General features: G+C 50.8%; 1 protein-coding gene across 1 annotated transcript in view; it reads right to left on the reverse strand.

Moving 5' to 3' along the window:
* The window catches only part of NCSTN (nicastrin), a 36,281-nt gene that overhangs the window by 6,044 nt on the left and 13,213 nt on the right, over positions 1-17,024 (reverse strand). Inside the window, exons 8-14 of the mRNA XM_070951006.1 lie at positions 16,149-16,301; positions 12,353-12,457; positions 10,792-10,863; positions 4,124-4,299; positions 1,124-1,226; positions 859-954; positions 377-464 (exon numbers count right to left, since the gene is read on the reverse strand). Coding sequence (XP_070807107.1) covers positions 377-464; positions 859-954; positions 1,124-1,226; positions 4,124-4,299; positions 10,792-10,863; positions 12,353-12,457; positions 16,149-16,301 — 793 coding nt within the window. The remainder of the gene's footprint in view (positions 1-376; positions 465-858; positions 955-1,123; positions 1,227-4,123; positions 4,300-10,791; positions 10,864-12,352; positions 12,458-16,148; positions 16,302-17,024) is intronic.

Consider the following 17,024-nt stretch of genomic DNA (forward strand, 5'->3'; position numbering starts at 1 on the left):
TCTCTCATTCTTCCCCTCCCCCTCTCATTCTCTCTTTTCTTATTCTTTCTCTTTCTTTATTCTCTTTCTTGGCTCTTCTCTCTTTCTCCTCTCTTTCTTTCTTTCTGTCATTCTCTCTCTCTCACTTTTTCTTTCTTTCTTCTCTCTCTCGGTCCTTTTTTTCTTCCCCTCCCCCTCTCATTCTCTCTTTCTTTTTCTTTTTCTTTTTTCTTCTCTCTCTTGGTTCTTTCCCTCTCATTCTTCCCCGGCCCCTCTCATTCTCTCTTTTCTTATTCTTTCTCTTTCTTTATTCTCTTTCTTGGCTCTTCTCTCTTTCTCCTCTCTTTCTTTCTTTCTGTCATTCTCTCTCTCTCACAGACACACAGACACGCCTCACCCAGAGGCCCTTTAAAATCTGGCCTCGTGATGGCCTGGAACCAGGAGTTGTTGGACTGGATGAGGAAACCATACAACATGCGAGTGACCTGGAAGACAAAGGCAAATCGTCCAGCTGGGAAGGTTTTTTATTACTAGTAAAAATTGGAGGAAATTACTCAACAGAAGCAAAAGCTGTTTGTTCAAGATGCAATAAGATCTCCTCCCTTGAGCAGAGGGTTGGACTAGAAGACCTCCAAGATCCCTTCCAGCCCTCAGATTCTATGAGATTCGGCTATATATTAAGTGGCCCCGTGGATCCTGACGAGACGGGTAGGTACTCAAGTGTCCCCCAACACCCAAGGAAAGGGGGCGGATGGGTGGCAGGAGAGTGGGCATTCATCAGACGCCGGGTGACCTACCCAGAGAGCGGAGGGAAGGGCATGCCAACTTAGGACCGGCCCCTTCCTTGCCTCCCCCTCCAGAGACCCCATCAGCACCTACCGTGAGTGGATCTGCCTGAATTGATGAGGCGTCACCCCCTCCTCCGGCCATCTTGTAGAGCGTGCGGCCCACCACGGTGGCTACGGCAGCTAAGGACTGGGAGAAAGAATGGAGGGTCAAGGCAGGCTGGACAGCCCTCCCCCTCTGGGCCCTTCCTTCACACAGCGGCTGCTGCAGCCATCAGTGCCAAGACAACCACAGCCAGCCAGAGAATCCAAGTTCGCTCCCCCCAGCGCTCCCCACTTGACAGAGGGGCCCAGCCCACCTTCGCTGTGTCCGTCACGTAGTTCAGGGCCTGCTCTGGGCTCAGTCCCTGGGGATAATTCAGCCGGATGTTCTCGGGGGTGTCATAGAGGCTCTGGTAGTACCTGCGGGAGGGAGGGAGGGAGGGAAGGAGGAGCTGCAATGGTCTGGGGAAGGGGGCAGGGAGGAGGGGGGATTGGGGTCCTTGGGGGAGCAGGTGTGGGGAGGGATCCCTTGGGGTTGGAGATGGATCTGGGCTTGGGCAGAAACCCAGCCTCCCTCCCATCCCGCTCCCTCCGGCAACCCCTCCTCAAAGGACGTTTCACCCCCCTTCCTTCTTCGTGGCAGGAGCATCATTATTAAAATTTTAATTTTAATTATCGTAATTAACTTGGCCCTTTGGTGGCTTTGCCTGTTTGATGAGCTGAGGCTTTTTATTAGAAAGCAAAAGGGGGGGGGGAAGGGGCAAGAGACTTTGGCAAACAACACCCCCAAATCTGACAAGGAGGCCAGTTCCAGGTCCTTCCACCTTGCTGGCTGGGGAATTCTGGGACTTCAGCTCCAGGAGTCTTGAAGTCGCCAAGATTGAAAAAAAACATTGCCCACCTAGACATACAGGTAGGCCTTGACTTATGACCGCAACGGACTCAAATTTCTGCTGCTAAGCAAGACAGTCCTTAAGTGAGCTTTGTGCCAGTTGACAAATGTTCTGCCGTAATTGTTAAGCGAATCACTGCGGTCGTCAAATTAGCCTGACGTACGTCATTAAGCGAACCCAGCTTCCCCCATTGACTTTGCTTGTCAGGTCACAAAAGGGGAACAAGTGACCCGTCCCCCTCCCCTGGGGACACTGCAACCGTCATAAAGGTGAGTCGGTTCCGAAGCCTCTTAAATTTTGATCATGTGACCGGTGGGGGAGGGGATGCTGCGGCGGTCATAAGCGTGAAAAAAGGGCCCCAAGTCCCTTTTTTCGGGGCCGCTGTGACTTTTGGTCACCGAGGGAACTGCCGTAAGTCGAGAACCACCTGTAGCCAGCATCTGGATTTTACACACAGAGACAGAGAGAGCCAGACCCCCTTTCCCCTCCCCTCTTTTGCTTTGTTTCCAAGCGGCCCTGCAAGAGCAGCTGCTCCTCCCTTCTGCAGGCTTGCTAGCCCCTGGCTGCCGGCCAGCCGCCGGAGACGTTGTGCGAGGCGAAAGTGGGTTTCTCCCGCTTGTCAGAACAATTACGCTGCGGCCCTTGAACTGCGCTGTCTGTCTTCCCTCTGCCTCCCCCCCCCAGCAGCCCCCCCCTCCCCCAGTGGCTGCTACCTTCTTCTCCGGCACCCGCCCCTCTCGTGCTTTTGCTGAGCTCCAGGTAAATTGGGGTCTCGGCTTCACCTCCGTTAGTCAAGACTGCGAGGATCCCCCAAATGGGAAAACTGGAGGTTTTTTAAGAAGAGGCTGATATTCCACAGGGCCTCCTGCTAGAGCAGGGGGTTGGACTAGAAGACCTCCAAGGTCCCTTCTGGCTCTATTCTGATTGCAACCTATTCCCCAAGCCACCTGAAGGCAGAAGCAGCAGCAACCGATGGAAACTAATCAAGGGGAGAAGCAACCTAGAACTAAGGAGAAACTTCCTGACAGTGAGAACAATTAACCAAAGGAACAGCTTGCCACCAGAAGTTCTGGGGGCTCCATCATTGGTCTGATATTCCACAGGGCCTCCTGCTAGAGCAGGGGGTTGGACTAGAAGACCTTCAAGGTCCCCTCCGGCTCTATTCTGATGGAGAGGCTTCTGAGTTCCGGCCTTCTGTGTCTTGTCTCCAGCTTGGCCACAAGTGTGGACTCACTTCTACACTCACCAGTTCTTAGTCACATACTCCCCCCGCGCTTACGACGACAAGAAGCTCTCATTCGGGAGTATAGTAAGATCCTGTTAAATTCCTCTCTACCCATACATGGATACATTCCTGATCTCTTAAGATGCCGATTAAAGTCAAGAAATCCACCAATCTTGACAGCGCGTAAGTTGATGGCCGATCATCAGAACACCACACAAAAGTGGATGGAGGCGTGGAATAGCTGTTCCCCCCAAGATGTCTCCGAGCATATCAGTCCTAGTAGTAGACCTCCAGGATTTAGCCTACCCAGACACATATGGCTGACATATAATAGAATTAGAACAACTCATGGGGTGCTGACTCCCTGTATAAATGGGGAAAGACACCTTCAGCCCAATGTGATTGCGGGGCCCCTCGACAGACTATCCAGCACATAGTGACGGAATGCCCTAACAGAAGGTATCCTCTGCATAACAACGGCAGCTACTGACTGGATCTCCAAACTCGACATTAAACTTTGAAATGTTATTTCTGTTTTCCTTTTAGGTTTTCTTACTGCTTTTTTATTGTTTTAATTGTTTTTAACCTGTAAAAATGAAGTGTTTTAATACTGTGTGTGACCAACCATACGCTAAATAAATAAATCTACACTCACCTGCCTTCTATGGGTTTCATAGATTTCAGGTACTCCTCGACTTACAACCAAACACTTAGTGACCGTTCAAAGTTAACAACGGTGCTGAAAAAACTGACTTATGACCGATTTTCACAGTGACCATCTTCCCAGCATCCCCACGGTCATGTGATCAATATTCAGATGCTTGGCCACTGGCCCCTACTTATGACGGTTGCTGTGTCACGGTGTGTGTGTGTGTCTCGTGATCCCTTTTGTGACGTTCTGATGGTGTGGAAGCCAGATTCACTTTACAACCGGGCTACTAACTTATTAACTGCAGTGGTTCACTTAACAACCAAGGCAAAAAAGGTCGTAAAATGGAGCAAAACTCACTTAAGAGCAGAAACGTTGGGCCCAATTGTGGTTGTGAGTCGAGGGCTGCCTATACAGCTGGGGTTTCCAAACTCGGCAACTTTGAAGACCTGCGGACTTCACCTTCCAGAATTCCTTGGCCTCCGGCCAGAGCCTTAAAAAGTTGCCACGCTTGGAGATCTCTGGACTGCTGAAAAGGATCCCTGGTTACCTGTTCTCGAAGTGGGAGGAGTGGTCGGCCAGGACGATCCCAGGAATCTGCTGGGCCCTCAGGAATCGCTGGAAGGAGGAAGGCGGGAGGGGCTGGCTGGCTTCGATCCCACTCATCACCACACTGGTGTTTTTGCTGCTCTTGTTCAAGGCTTCCATCATCCTCTGGACGTTTTGCTAAGAGCACCAGGGAAAGAGCGGCTCAATTACGCCACGAATTCAGAAAGCAGACAAAGTTTTACTTTTGCAAGTGGAGGCAAAGATCCCAGGATAATGTTGCAGGATCCCATCTGACTCAGTTTCACAGCTACTCAAGATTGTTGGCCAAACAGGGACAAAAACAGCCGGGGAAAAAAAAAGGAAAAGATTGAAGTCTGGGAAATGGACTCCTTGTCAGTCAATAAGAGTGCTGATTTACTGCCAGTTTACGAGGTACTTATTAATGACTTCATAGCCAGCCATCAACACCCTATTTAACGAGAGAGAGAGAGAGAGGGGGGGGGGGAGAGAGAAGGGGAGGGAGTGAGAGTGTGAGAGAGAGAGAGAATGGGAGAGGGAGAGGAGTTCTTCAAGGAGGACTCCAGCACAAGCCCGAAAACTTGGTAGAATAAATCTTTGGTCCTTGTGACTGACTCAGATTGCATCATGAAATTTTCCTTACTATAGGGGAAAAAAAACCATCCCACAGCCCCCTCTGGGGCAGTTTACTGATGCTTTATTTAAGATTTTCACGTTCACCCAAATGGGCAGTCTTGAAGACATGGTGCCAAGATAGGCTGCAGCCCAACCCGAGTGTTGCTGAGCACCACGGAGGGCTCCCAGACAGAAGTTCTCAAGGGCCATTCAGAATGGAGGATGGTGGGGAGGCAGAGCTAAGAGCCGGCGGCTGCCGGAGTGGCGGCTGTGACAATGCAGTGGCGGTGGCCATGTGGCACCCTCAGCGGGACTTCACTGGACCCTGGTGGCGGCAGGGACTGCCTGCGGAGGCCAGTGGTGGACGGAGTCGGTGCTGAGGAGGTCGATGGCGGTGTCGGCGTCCGGAATGGCGGCTGCTAAGGCGGCGGCAGTGGGAGCGGTGGAAGCCAGAAGGCCGTGAGCGAGAGAGCAGGGGCTTGCCTGGCAGCTATTCCAGCTGAACTCCTTGGGTGACCGCAGGGTGCCGACCCATTTTGTGAGGGTCAGCCTTAGGCCGTCCCTGAGGGCCCCCTCCCTGTTTTGGGATTGGGGGGGCTGAGCCGGAGGTGTTGCGGACTATGGAAGAGCTGAGGGTGGCTTAAGGGGACTGAAAGATGGCTGTGGTGACTACCTTGGGGTGTTTTGCCCCAGATACCTCACTGCTTTGCTCCCCCCCTCTCCTTATTTCATCTCTTCTGCCCCTGTTTTGGCCTGGTGTCAGGCCTTACTGTGATCGCCTGCCATCCAGGTTTGTTTCCTGTTTGCCAGAAAGAGTCCTCCTACTTTTGTGTCATCTTGGTCTCTCTGGACTTGTCTACTGCGTGGCCACCATGGACTGCCCTTGTTCCTGAATTTAATGACTGGTTTATTCCATCTGTCCCTCCTTACAGTATGGAGATGCATCTTGAGGTGCAAATATTGAAGGAGCCGGACCAGGACTGCTGTCTCTCTCTCCTTATTCAGCCACCATGAGAGGGTGGCTGATGTTTAAATCTGAGTCCGAAATGGCATAAGACTCCTCTCACTGCCGTGAGAGGGCAGTGGAAGTTTAATGACTTGCACCTGAGACTAGCATCTTCTCCATGGGACTTTAGATCGCTGGGATGGACCCCTAGCCATGGACTATTTATTTATTTATTTATTTATTTATTTATTTGTTTGTTTGTTTGTTTGTTTGTTTGTTTGTTTGTTTGAATTTATATACCACCCTACTCCCGAAGGACTCAGGGCGGTGAACAGCCATAGAATAAAACATATAAATACAAAATTTAAAATAAGATAAAACGAATTAAATAATTTGGCTGAACAAATTTAAAACCCCAATAATTTAAAACCAAATTTAACATTTCCATTTAAAAAGGGGAAAGACTTAGGTCAGGCCTGGCCTGGGCAGACTATACCCAGTTACTGAATGTATTTGTCGGCAGAACTCCTTAAACTGCGAGATTCCCCCCAACTCTATTGAGGGCCTATCTCGATGACGGGTTTTGGAACCCCGAGAGATGGCACGCAACAAAGAGGAATTTGAGGGGGTTTTGGCAAGAGGGTGTTAGGGTTTTAAAGAAAAAGGCTTTGCATTCTTTTTTAACCAGGTTATTAGGGGCACCAGGGAGGGGGTGGGGCGTGGGTTTGGGGGGTAACCCACAAGGGACTGGGCTTAGCCCGACAGAGGGCTCTGTGATTGGGGGTGCGGGGTCAGGGGTCGAGGAGGGGGCTAGTTTCTGTACTAATGAGGGCTGTTCCATCGGCACTGGGCAGATACGGCGGGAGCAGAGGGCCAAATCATGTTAGGGGAGTATGCACTTGCTATCTTCGAGCGATTGTGCGCTCCAGCCCCCAATGCTCTTCTTGTTCCCTGGGTTGCACAGATCCTCAGGGCCCAGGCCTTCGGTTGATGTTGTGCAACACCAGGTCCGTGGTAAATAAAGCCCCACTCCTTTGTGATCTTGTTCAGGAGGGGGGAGCGGACCTGGCGGGTATTACGGAGACCTGGTTGGGCCTGGAGGGGGGGTCCTCCTCATTGAAATGTGCCCACCAGGTTTCCGTGCATTCCATCAGCCGAGGTATCAGGGGACGGGCAGGGGGGGTGGCGGTTGTTATCAAGGAAGGTCTTGGTCCGAGGGAGACCACTGTGCCTGATAGCCGGATGTGAGTCCCTCCTTGTGAAGTGGGGCCGTGGGGGGCAGATGGGCTTGCTGGTCACGTACCTGGCTCCCTGCCATGTGGCAGCAGCCTTGCCTGAGCTGCTCAACGTGATAGCCGAGGTGGCGGTTGATACCCCCAGGTTTATGGTCATGGGGGATTTCAACCTGCCATCTATCGGTGAAACGTCTGAGGCGGCTCAGGAGTTCATGGCTTCCATGACGGCCATGGACCTGACCCAGTTAGTTCATGGCCCCACTCATACGGGGGGACACACTCTGGACCTGGTTTTTGTCTCTGGCCAGTGGTTGAATGATTTTGATATAGGGGATATTGTGATCGAGCCCTTGTCATGGTCAGATCATTCTCTCCTTTGACTTGACCTTCAAACCGCTACACCCCACCACAAGGAGGCGGAACCGATTAGGTGGACAGGCGCCTGATGGACCCAGAGAGGTTCCAGATGGAGCTTGGGCCATTCCCTGAGGTTCTGGCTCATGACGTAGCTGAAGACCTGGTGGCCGCCTGGGATAGGGCGGCCGCTGGAGCTTTGGACCGTGTTGTGCCTTTGCGGCCTCTGACCCGGTGCCGATCCCAGGTGGCTCCCTGGTTCTCCGAGGAGCTGAGGGAAATGAAGCGCCGGAAAAGACGCCTAGAGAGCGGTTGGAGGGCCAGCCAGTCCGAATCTGACCGAAAACTGGTGAGGTCTCATATTAAGACCTACCTAGTCTGACTACTTTTCCGCTCTTATTGCGTCTGCAGATAATCACCCAGCTGCCCTGTTTAGGGTGACCCGCTCCCTGCTCCATCTGGGAGTGCGGGAAGACCCCTTGGAGGGTAGAGCTGAGGATTTTGTACAGTATCTGCATGACAAAATCTCTCAGATTCGGGAAGGCTGGGTCTCTGACGGGACAGATTCAGACAGGGTGAGGGAGGAAGGTCTTGAGAGTGTTATCTGGGAGGAGTTTGACCTGGTGACTCCCGAAGACGTGGACAGGATTCTGGTTAGACTTAGCACGGTCACATGTTTATTGGACCCGTGTCCCTCCTGGTTGGTGCTGGCTTCCCGCGAGGTTACACGAGGCTGGCTCCAGAGGATTATTAACACTTCTTTGAGTGAGGGTTGCTTTCCCGCCGCCTTGAAAGAGGCGGTGGTGAGGCCCCTCCTCAAGAAGCCTTCCCTGGACCCGGCTGAATTAGCCAACTATCATCCAGTCTCCAACCTTCGCTTTGTTGTGAAGGTTGTTGAGAATGTGGTGGCGCGACACCCGGATGAAGCGGTCTATCTTGATCCATTCCAGGCAGTTTTCAGACCTGGGTACAGCACAGAAACGGCATTGGTCGCATTGGTTGATAATCTCTGGAGGGCTCGGGATAGGGGTTTTTCCTCTATCCTGGTCCTATTAGATCTCTCAGCGGCTTTTGATACCATCGACCATGGTATCATGCTGCACCGGTTAGAGGGGTTAGGAGTGGGAGGCACTGTGTTGCGGTGGTTCTCCTCCTTTCTCTCTGACTGGTCGCAGTTTGTGTTGACGGGAGGCCAGAGGTTGACCTCGAGGTGCCTCATGTGTGGGGTGCCGCAAGGGTCAGTCCTCTTGCCTCTTCTGTTCAACATTTATGTGAAGCCGCTGGGTGAGATCATCCGTGGTTTCGGGGTGCAGTTCCACCAGTACGCTGATGGTGTACATCTCCACCCCGAACCACCCCAACGATGCCCTTGAAGTGATGTCCCGGTGTCTGGAGGCCGTGCGGATCTGGATGGGGAGAAACAGTTCAAGCTCAACCCGTCCAAGACCGAGTGGCTGTGACTTCCGGCGTCCCGATATAGTCAGGTGGTGCCATCTCTGACTATTGGGGGCGAGTCATTGGCCCCCACGGAGAGGGCTCGCAACTTGGGTGTCCTCCTGGATGCACGGCTGTCCTTAGAAGAACACGTGACGGCCGTGGCCAGGGGGGCTTTTTATGAGGTTCGCCTGATCTGCCAGTTGCATCCCTTTCTGGATTGGGACTCCCTACGCACGGTCACTCATGCCCTCGTCACTTCCCGCCTGGACTATTGTAATGCTCTCTACATGGGGCTCCCCCTGAAGAGCACCCGGAGGCTCCAACTGGTCCAGAATGCGGCTGTGTGGGTGGTTATGGGAGCGTCATGGCGCTCCCATGTAACACCTCTCCTGCGCAAGCTGCACTGGCTTCCTGTGGTCCTTCGGGTGCGATTCAAGGTATTCGTTACCACCTTTAGAGTGCTCCATGGTTTAGGATCCGGGTATTTACAAGACCACCTGCTACTACCAATAGCCTCCCACTGGCCAACTCGCTCCTACAGAGAGGGGCTCCTCCGGGTGCCATCGGCCAAGCAATGTTGGCTGGTGACCCCCAGGAGGAGAGCCTTCTCTGTGGGGGCTCCTGCCCTCTGGAACGAATTGCCCCCCGAGATGCGGAGGATTCCCAACTTGCGCACCTTCCGCCGGGCCCTCAAGACGCTTTTATTTCAACAAGCCGGACTGGCCTAATTTTTAAATTTTATTTGTTAATTCTTTTTTAAACATTTAAATTGGGTTGTTTATTTTAATTATGGGCTAAACTATTTAATATTTTTAAACTGTTTTTTAAATTTTATATTTGTGGGTTTTATGCTGGCTGTACACTGCCCTGAGTCCCTTTGGGAGAAGGGCGGTATATAAATTAAATGAATGAATGAATGAATAAATAAGAGTAGAAGAGTACCATCTCCCCAAGGTTCGTTTTGGCCAAAGATGAGAAGTAAGGAACGGTCCCAAAGACCTCTTGGAAAATGTGGGAACTGAGAAAGGTTGGAGGAAAGCATTGGATGGGGGAGGGGGCATTGGAGAAGGGATGCCGCCCCCGAGAGGTCAGGAAACACAAGGGCTTGGGAGACACAGGAGAAGGCCACCCTGGTTGGAAGGTGCTGGTGAGGAGCATCAACTGGATCTGACCAGGAGCAGAAAGGCAGCCTTTGCATGTTGAGGAAGAAGGTCACAGGTTCTCCCACTAGCTGAGGGAGCAAAGGCAGCAGCGCAGCAGAGGGGAAACGGCCTGGGAGGAGGAGGAGGAGGAGGAGGAGGAGGAAGAAAAGGACTGTGGAGTTCTTGGTGCTCTCTGAGCTTGGTGGTTTTCTTGAAGATGTTTCATTACCCAACTAGGTAATATCATCAGTGATAGAAAGGAGGTGGAGGAGGAGGAGGAAGAGAAGGAGAACTGTGGGGTCCTTGGTACTCTCTGAGCTTGGCTGACATTTCATGACCCAACTAGGGAACATCATCAGTGCTAGAAGGGTTTGTGGAGGGAGGGAGGGAGGGGAGGAGGAGAACAACTATGGGGTCGTTGGGGCTTTCTGAGCCTGGTGGTTTTCTTGCAGATGTTTCATTGCCCAAGTAGATAACATCTTCAGTGCTAGAGGGGTGTGTGTGGAGTAGAGGAGGAGATGCTGACCCCTCGGGTGAGGGACACTTTCCACAGTGGCAAAAAAGAAGAAGAAGAAAAAAGAGGAAGGCCAGTGTCTGTCAACGTGTCCTCAGTGACGTGAGGAGCAGAACGGGCCATGTGGCGTTCAGCAGAGATGCCAGGGACATCAGAGCCGAAGCTGGCCGTGCTGGATCAGACCCCTGGCCCACCTAGCCCAGCCATCTGCTCTTGCCGTGGCCAACCAACTGTCCGAGGAAGCCCACGAGCCTCCCAGCAGATGGCCATCGGACACCGTCCTGCTGCAGTCAAGGCCCGGAGCCATGGATCCATAAGGACCCGTCGGAAGCCAACATCGCCATTTTTCTTGTGAGCAGGGAAGGAAGGAAGGAAGGACGGACCAGGCAGCCAAGCAAACGCCCCTACCTCAATCTCGGGGGTCTTTCGCGAGACGGGATCCGTGTGCATCCACAGGGAGGCGTTACTCCGGAGCGCAACCTGCAACAGACGGAGCACGATGAGCACATGTGCAAGATTGCCTGGGGTTTTTTTTTCCCAACAGAGCCTCCCACGGGCAGCAAAGGCAGAGCCAGAGACCGGCTGGAAGTCCTCACTGAGGGAAAGCAACTTCCCCAGGTTAACAGGGGGCAGCAACTTTTTTAAAAAATCAGCTGTTGCCAAATCTGACACACAACACACACAGATGCATCCACACACTGCGATTTGCACTGAATTGGCACAAGAAGGAGCAAAGGTGAACCATTTATATTACCCTATTTTTTGGATTATAAAACACACTTTTCACCCCCCTAAAAGAGGCTGAAAATTTGGGTGCATTTTATACTCCGAATGTAGCTTTTTCAAAGCTTTTTTTCAGTCCTGATGAGGTGCTAGCGAGTGAAGCGATCTCCGTGGTTTGCCTGCTTTTCTCATTGCTGCTCTCTCTCAGCTGTGCTTTAGAAGCTGATTTTTATCCCCAAGTAGGGGATAAAAAGCACACAAGCGTGCTCACAACCAGCAAACTAATGTGCTGAAGCTGACCAGACTAAGGACGCTAGCCAGATGAATACCTGGTAGGCAGATTTTTCCCCCTATTTTCCTCCCCAAAAACTAAGCTGCATCTTATACTCCGGTGCGTTTTTGTGTGTAAATTCCTGGCATACATTTTGAAATGAACTCAAGAGTTTGCTCTGTTGGTGCAAGCAAGGCACATTCGGTTGAAAGCTCTTTTGTTTCAACTGAATCATTCTGTGGCGGGTAATGCTGGAATCTAAAACGCTAAATAATCTCCCGCGAATTATCCCAAAACAGAGCCAAAGAGAGACGACGGCTAAATCCCTTAATCTACCTAATCTGCAGTAAATCTAATCTCCTGTCGCCTGTTTTTCCCAAAACAAGATCCCTGTGAAGTGGGTTGGGTCGAGAGAGAGGGACCGGCCCAAAATCACCTACATGGATTTCATGCCTAAAGCTGGACTAGAACTCCCAGTCTCCTGGTGATTTGCCCAAAGTCACCTGGCCGGCTTTCATGCTTAAGGCAGGACTAGAACTCCCAGTCTCCTGGTGATTGGCCCAAAGTCACCCACTTGGATTTCATGCCTAAGGCTGGACTAGAACTCCCAGTCTCCTGGTGATTGGCCCAAAGTCACCCACTTGGATTTCATGCTTTAGGGAGGACAAGAACTCACAACCTGTTGCTTTCTAGGCCAGCGCCTAGGACCAAGACCCTATCGGAGGCCTTAGATTTACAAGCAGAAGCGCCATGCTGGTTCTAAATTTAAGACACCGTCATTTGCAATGAAGATATTCTGCACTCTATTCTGTGAGGCTTCCACCCGTCTCCCGTCTGGGCATTGTCATGTTTCAAAGACCCGACTCTCTGTGTAGCTCTCTTCCAGTCCCAGGTTCCAAAATTGGGAAATGACAGCCAACACCCCAAACACAGCCAGGTGAAGACACCAAACAGCCTCGGCTGGGCTCTTCTCACCTGGCTCAGCTCCAGGAAGGAGTCGATGTTCTCCAGCTTGATGGGAAAGCGGTCGTTCTGCATATCATACACCATGCGGGAGCTGCCGATGTAGTCGAAGGTCTCCTGAGGAGGGAAGGGAAATCCAGAAAGGGTCCTCTCAAAAAAGGGACAGAGTAATCCAGCCACAGCAAGGAACAGCCCCGTTAATCTGCCACGTTTATTTATTTCTATCCTGGCTCCATTATTTTTGCAAATAACTCAACATGGTGAACAGAGGCATAGAATCAGGATCACGTGAAGTGCTAATGTCACTTTATAAGGTCTTGGTAAATCCACACTTGGAATCCTGCATCCAGTTTTGGTCGCCATGATATAAAAAAGATGTCGAGACTCTAGAAAAAGTGCAGAGAAGAGTAACCAGGATGATGAGGGGACTGGAGGCTAAAACATACAATGAAGAACGGTTGCAGGAACTGGGCCTGGCTAGTCTAGTGAAGAGAAGGACCAGGGGAGACAGGAGAGCATCTTCCAATATTTGAGGGGCTGCCATAGAGAGGAGGATGGGGGTCAAGGTATTTTCCAAGGCACCTGAAGGCTGAATAAGAAGCGATGGATGGAAACTGATCAAGGAGAGAAGCAACCTGGAACTAAGAAGAAATTTCCTGGCAGTGACAATAATCAGTGGAAAGACTTGCCTCCAGAAGTTGTGGATGCCCCATCTATGGAGCTTTTTAAGAAGAGATTGGATAACCATTTGTCTGAAATGGTGTAGGGTTTCCTGCCTAAGCAGGAGGTTGGACTAGAAGACCTCCAAGGTCCCTTCCAACGCTGTTATTCTATATTCCATATTCAACACACCTGCTTACTCCTATTTTCCCAATAACGACAACCCTGTGAGGTGGGCTGGGCTGAGAGGCAGTGACTGACCCAAAGTCGCCCAGCCAGCTTTTGTGGCTAAGGTGAGACTAGAACTCACTGTCTTGCGGTGACTGGCCAGGATTTCTGTTGCTAAGCAAGAGGGGGGGGTTCTTAAGCGAGTCACACCAATCCAGTTTACAACTTCTTCTTCTTCTTGCACAATCGCAACTGTACAAGGCCAAATTGTGCGGCCCTCTCAGGAAAGGCACCACTGCCAATCCCCCAACACATCAGTGGTGGAAACAACAGGAGGAGAAATTGTTTTACAGAAGCTCCTGTAAAGTTGACAGCGCTGCTCGAACTCAGCTCCCCCCACCCACCCACCTACCCACCCAACTCATGCCTGGAGGGGGACATCAGCTGCTAACCACCCCCCTCCCCCCCTCCCCCCCTCCCCTCTTCAAATATCCTCTTGGCTTTCGGCAGCTGCCGTTGCTCCAAATTAACTGCCTTTTTGCTTCAGTGTGCACATATATTTTTAATCCGCTCCACGTGACTCCGTGTTTGGAGATGGAGGGCCTGCGTGTGCCAGTTGCTAGGGGGACGGGCGAGGGAGAAGGGTCTTTTCCTGCCCCCGTGGGGATACCGCGCTGCCCACAGGCTGCAGGAAACGGCCTTTCCGGCTACACATTCTGAAAAGTCCAACTGGCTTCGGCTCGTCTGCCTGCTGCTCCCAGGAATGTTCCTTTCCCCAAAACAAGTGGCTTTTCCTCAATTGTTTCAATTGTTCTCCCAGCGCCCTCAAATGAAGAAATCACAGGCAGTCCTTGAGTTACAACCACTCGCTCAGTGACCAAAGTTACAGCAGGATTGTGCTTGCGACTGTTTTTCACATTTACGACCGTTGCTGCGTCCCCGTGGTCACCAGATCAAAATTTGGAAACTTGGCTACTGACTCATATCTATGACAGTTGCATGATCTCTTTTTGTGACCTTCTGACCAGCAAAGTCAATGGAGGAAGCCGGACTCACTTAACGACCGTGTTGCTTAACAACTGCAGCAGGAAAAATCATAGGCGGCCAGCAAAGACGGACTTCGCTGTCTTGCTAAGCAATCGAAACGTTGGGCTCAGTTGTGGTCATAACTTGAGGACTGCCTGTACCCACTTTTCCCCCCCAGGGTTAGGATGCGGAATAAACCCTCAAGTCTTCCCTTCCAGAGAGATCCGTCTCTTGCACTCTGCCCCGATTTGCTGCAGCCCGAGATGCTCTCAATGAGCCGGGCTTCCATTTCCCAGAATCCCCTGGGCCTGCCTGCCAGCTGCTGGGAATTCTGGGAAGTGAAGTTGGGCATTTCCTGTTTCAGGAAAGCTGTGATGCCTCTTTAAGATATTGATGCACTTCCCAACGTTTGTTTCCCAGATGTTATGCAAGGTGGGGAATGTAGGTTGAGATCTCTTTAAGGCAGCCGGCGTGGCTGGCTGGGGAATTCTGGGAATGGAAGTCCGTCCATCTTAATAGGTGCTGGGGTTGAGAAACGCTGCTCTAAATATCGAGATTTGTTTTGGAGCCTAACAGTTTTCTCAACCTGAGCTATTTAAAGGTGGGTGGATTTCAACTCCCAGGTTAATATTGCTAGTTTCTGGGCAAGATCTGTTTAATTTGCATATATTTTAACTTTGCGTTTTATATTTTAAAGTTTGTCATATGGTATGCTTCATTTTGTGATGCTTCTGGTACAAATTAACAAACTCCCCATGTGGCCTGGGGAATTCTGGGAGTTGAAGTCCATCCCTTTTCAAATTGCCCAGGTTGAGAAACGCTGATTTCAACCATCTCCCCCAAAAACCTTGCCAGCTCTTCCTATTTACTTGCTCCCGAACCTTCTCACCCATCCCTGGCTAATTCTGCAGTGGAGCTGGGATTAGCGGCATCTGCCTCTCTCTCTCTCTCTCTTGAGCTGTTTCATTCATTTCCCAGGGGAAATTCCGCCCTTGCCGAGCGTGATATTTCCTAGCTGAGAGCGACAAAGCCCTCCAATGCAAATCTTATTTCCCAAGTCAGCTTTCTCTGCTTTGCAAACACCACAGAAATTGGTTCCAACGAGACGTGCAACGGTGGACGGGGCGCATGGTCACTCCACGAGATTTCAGGAAAGCGAGACCTTCCAGGTCCAGCCACAGGTTCCAGGGACTGAATCATTTTTATCTGCTCAGGGTTGTTGTTTTTTTATGATCAATGACGTTAATGTTTTAATAAGAAGAGCAACAAAAATGATTAGTGGGCTGGAGGCTGAAACATATGAAGAGCGATTGCTGGAATTGGGTATGTCTGGTCTAATGAAAAGAAGGACTAGGGGTGACATGATAGCACTCTTCCAATATCTGAGGGGCTGCCACAGAGAGGAGGGGGTCAAGCTATTTTTCCAAACACCTGAAGGCAGGACAAGAAGCAATGGATGGAAACTAACAAAGGAGAGAGGCAACCTGGAGGAGGAATTTCCTGACAGTTAGAACAATTAATCAGTGGAACAGCTTCCCTCCAGAAGTTCTGAATGCTCCAACACCGGATGCTTTTAAGAAGACTGGACAACCATTTGTCTGAAATGGTGTAGGGCAGTGGTGGGATTCAAGTAATTTAACAACTGGTTCTCTGCCCTAATGATTTCCTCCAACAATCAGTTTTCCAAACTGCTCATAAAGTTAACAACTGGTTCTCCCAAAGTGGTGCGAACTGGCTGAATCCCATCACTGGTGTAGGGTCTCCTGCTGGACTATATGACCTCCAAGGTCCCTTCCAACTCTGTTCCTCTGTTATTATTTTGAAACTGCCCGGAGTTGTTGGATACGAGATAGGCAGCAAATAAATTTCATAAACAAACAAAACAAATAAATCAGAGATCTGTTTCAAACTGCAGAGAGCAGGAAAAAAAAAGAGAGAGAGAGGGAGAACTTACCCCCTGGAAGAAGGCAAACATGATGTTTTTGGGCAGCGACTGAACATCAGGGATTTTATGGATGGCTTCAGCTGCAGCGAGGAGGGTGACAAAGGAAGCCACGGCACTCTCTGCCCCGGGGGCCACGTTCCAGAAAAAAGAGTGGCTGTCGATCTGCCAGGAAGAAGAGCAAAGAAGACGGTCCGGCCAGTTCGGAGACTCTGCCAGCGTTTCTCTCCCCAAAGTCAGCCTGGCAGTTTCTGTGCCTGGTTCAAAGCGCCGGCTTCATGCCCAGATGGCAGCCGTTCAGCCCCCAAATCTATTTTTCATTCGTTTGCTGGAAGTATAGGGTCGAAATCCACCCGGCAGGTTATGCATTTTGGACCCGTTTCGCAAAGGGAGGGGAAAGCTATTATTGTTGCAATAGATATGTCAGGATAACGTGTGTCTTTGTTTTTCATCCTTTAAACTCACTTTCTTTTTTTAATGTGTTCGTTTAGTTTGTTTTATCTTTGCAATTTTCCCCCATTTGGGGTTTTTGTATTTTAATTTTCTGAATCAAATTGAAATTAAAAATTTATCCGGCGTGTCGAAACGAGCTCATGTAGATTTTCAGAAACGGCAGCTGGTGCCTGAAGAGACTGACCTCTGCACTAAGGCTTCCATTGAGTCCTCAGAGGGCCACGGCCGGAGGGAGCTGCCCCTCCTTCTGGTCACCTCATCAAGCAAGACCTGGGGGAAAATGGCCCCCCAGCTGTGCCTTTTTGAGCTCCTCCTCTTTATATAGATGGGGACCAGAGGCTAAAATGTATGAATTATGGTTGCAGAATTGGGCATGTCTAGTTTAATGAAAAGAAGGTGACATGATAGCAGTCTTCCAGTATTTGAGGGGCTGCC

Source organism: Pituophis catenifer, unplaced genomic scaffold (assembly GCF_029215685.1).
Source record: "Pituophis catenifer annectens isolate HBS135680 unplaced genomic scaffold, rPitCat1.0.hap2 SCAF_10, whole genome shotgun sequence".
Classification (NCBI taxonomy): domain Eukaryota; kingdom Metazoa; phylum Chordata; class Lepidosauria; order Squamata; family Colubridae; genus Pituophis; species Pituophis catenifer.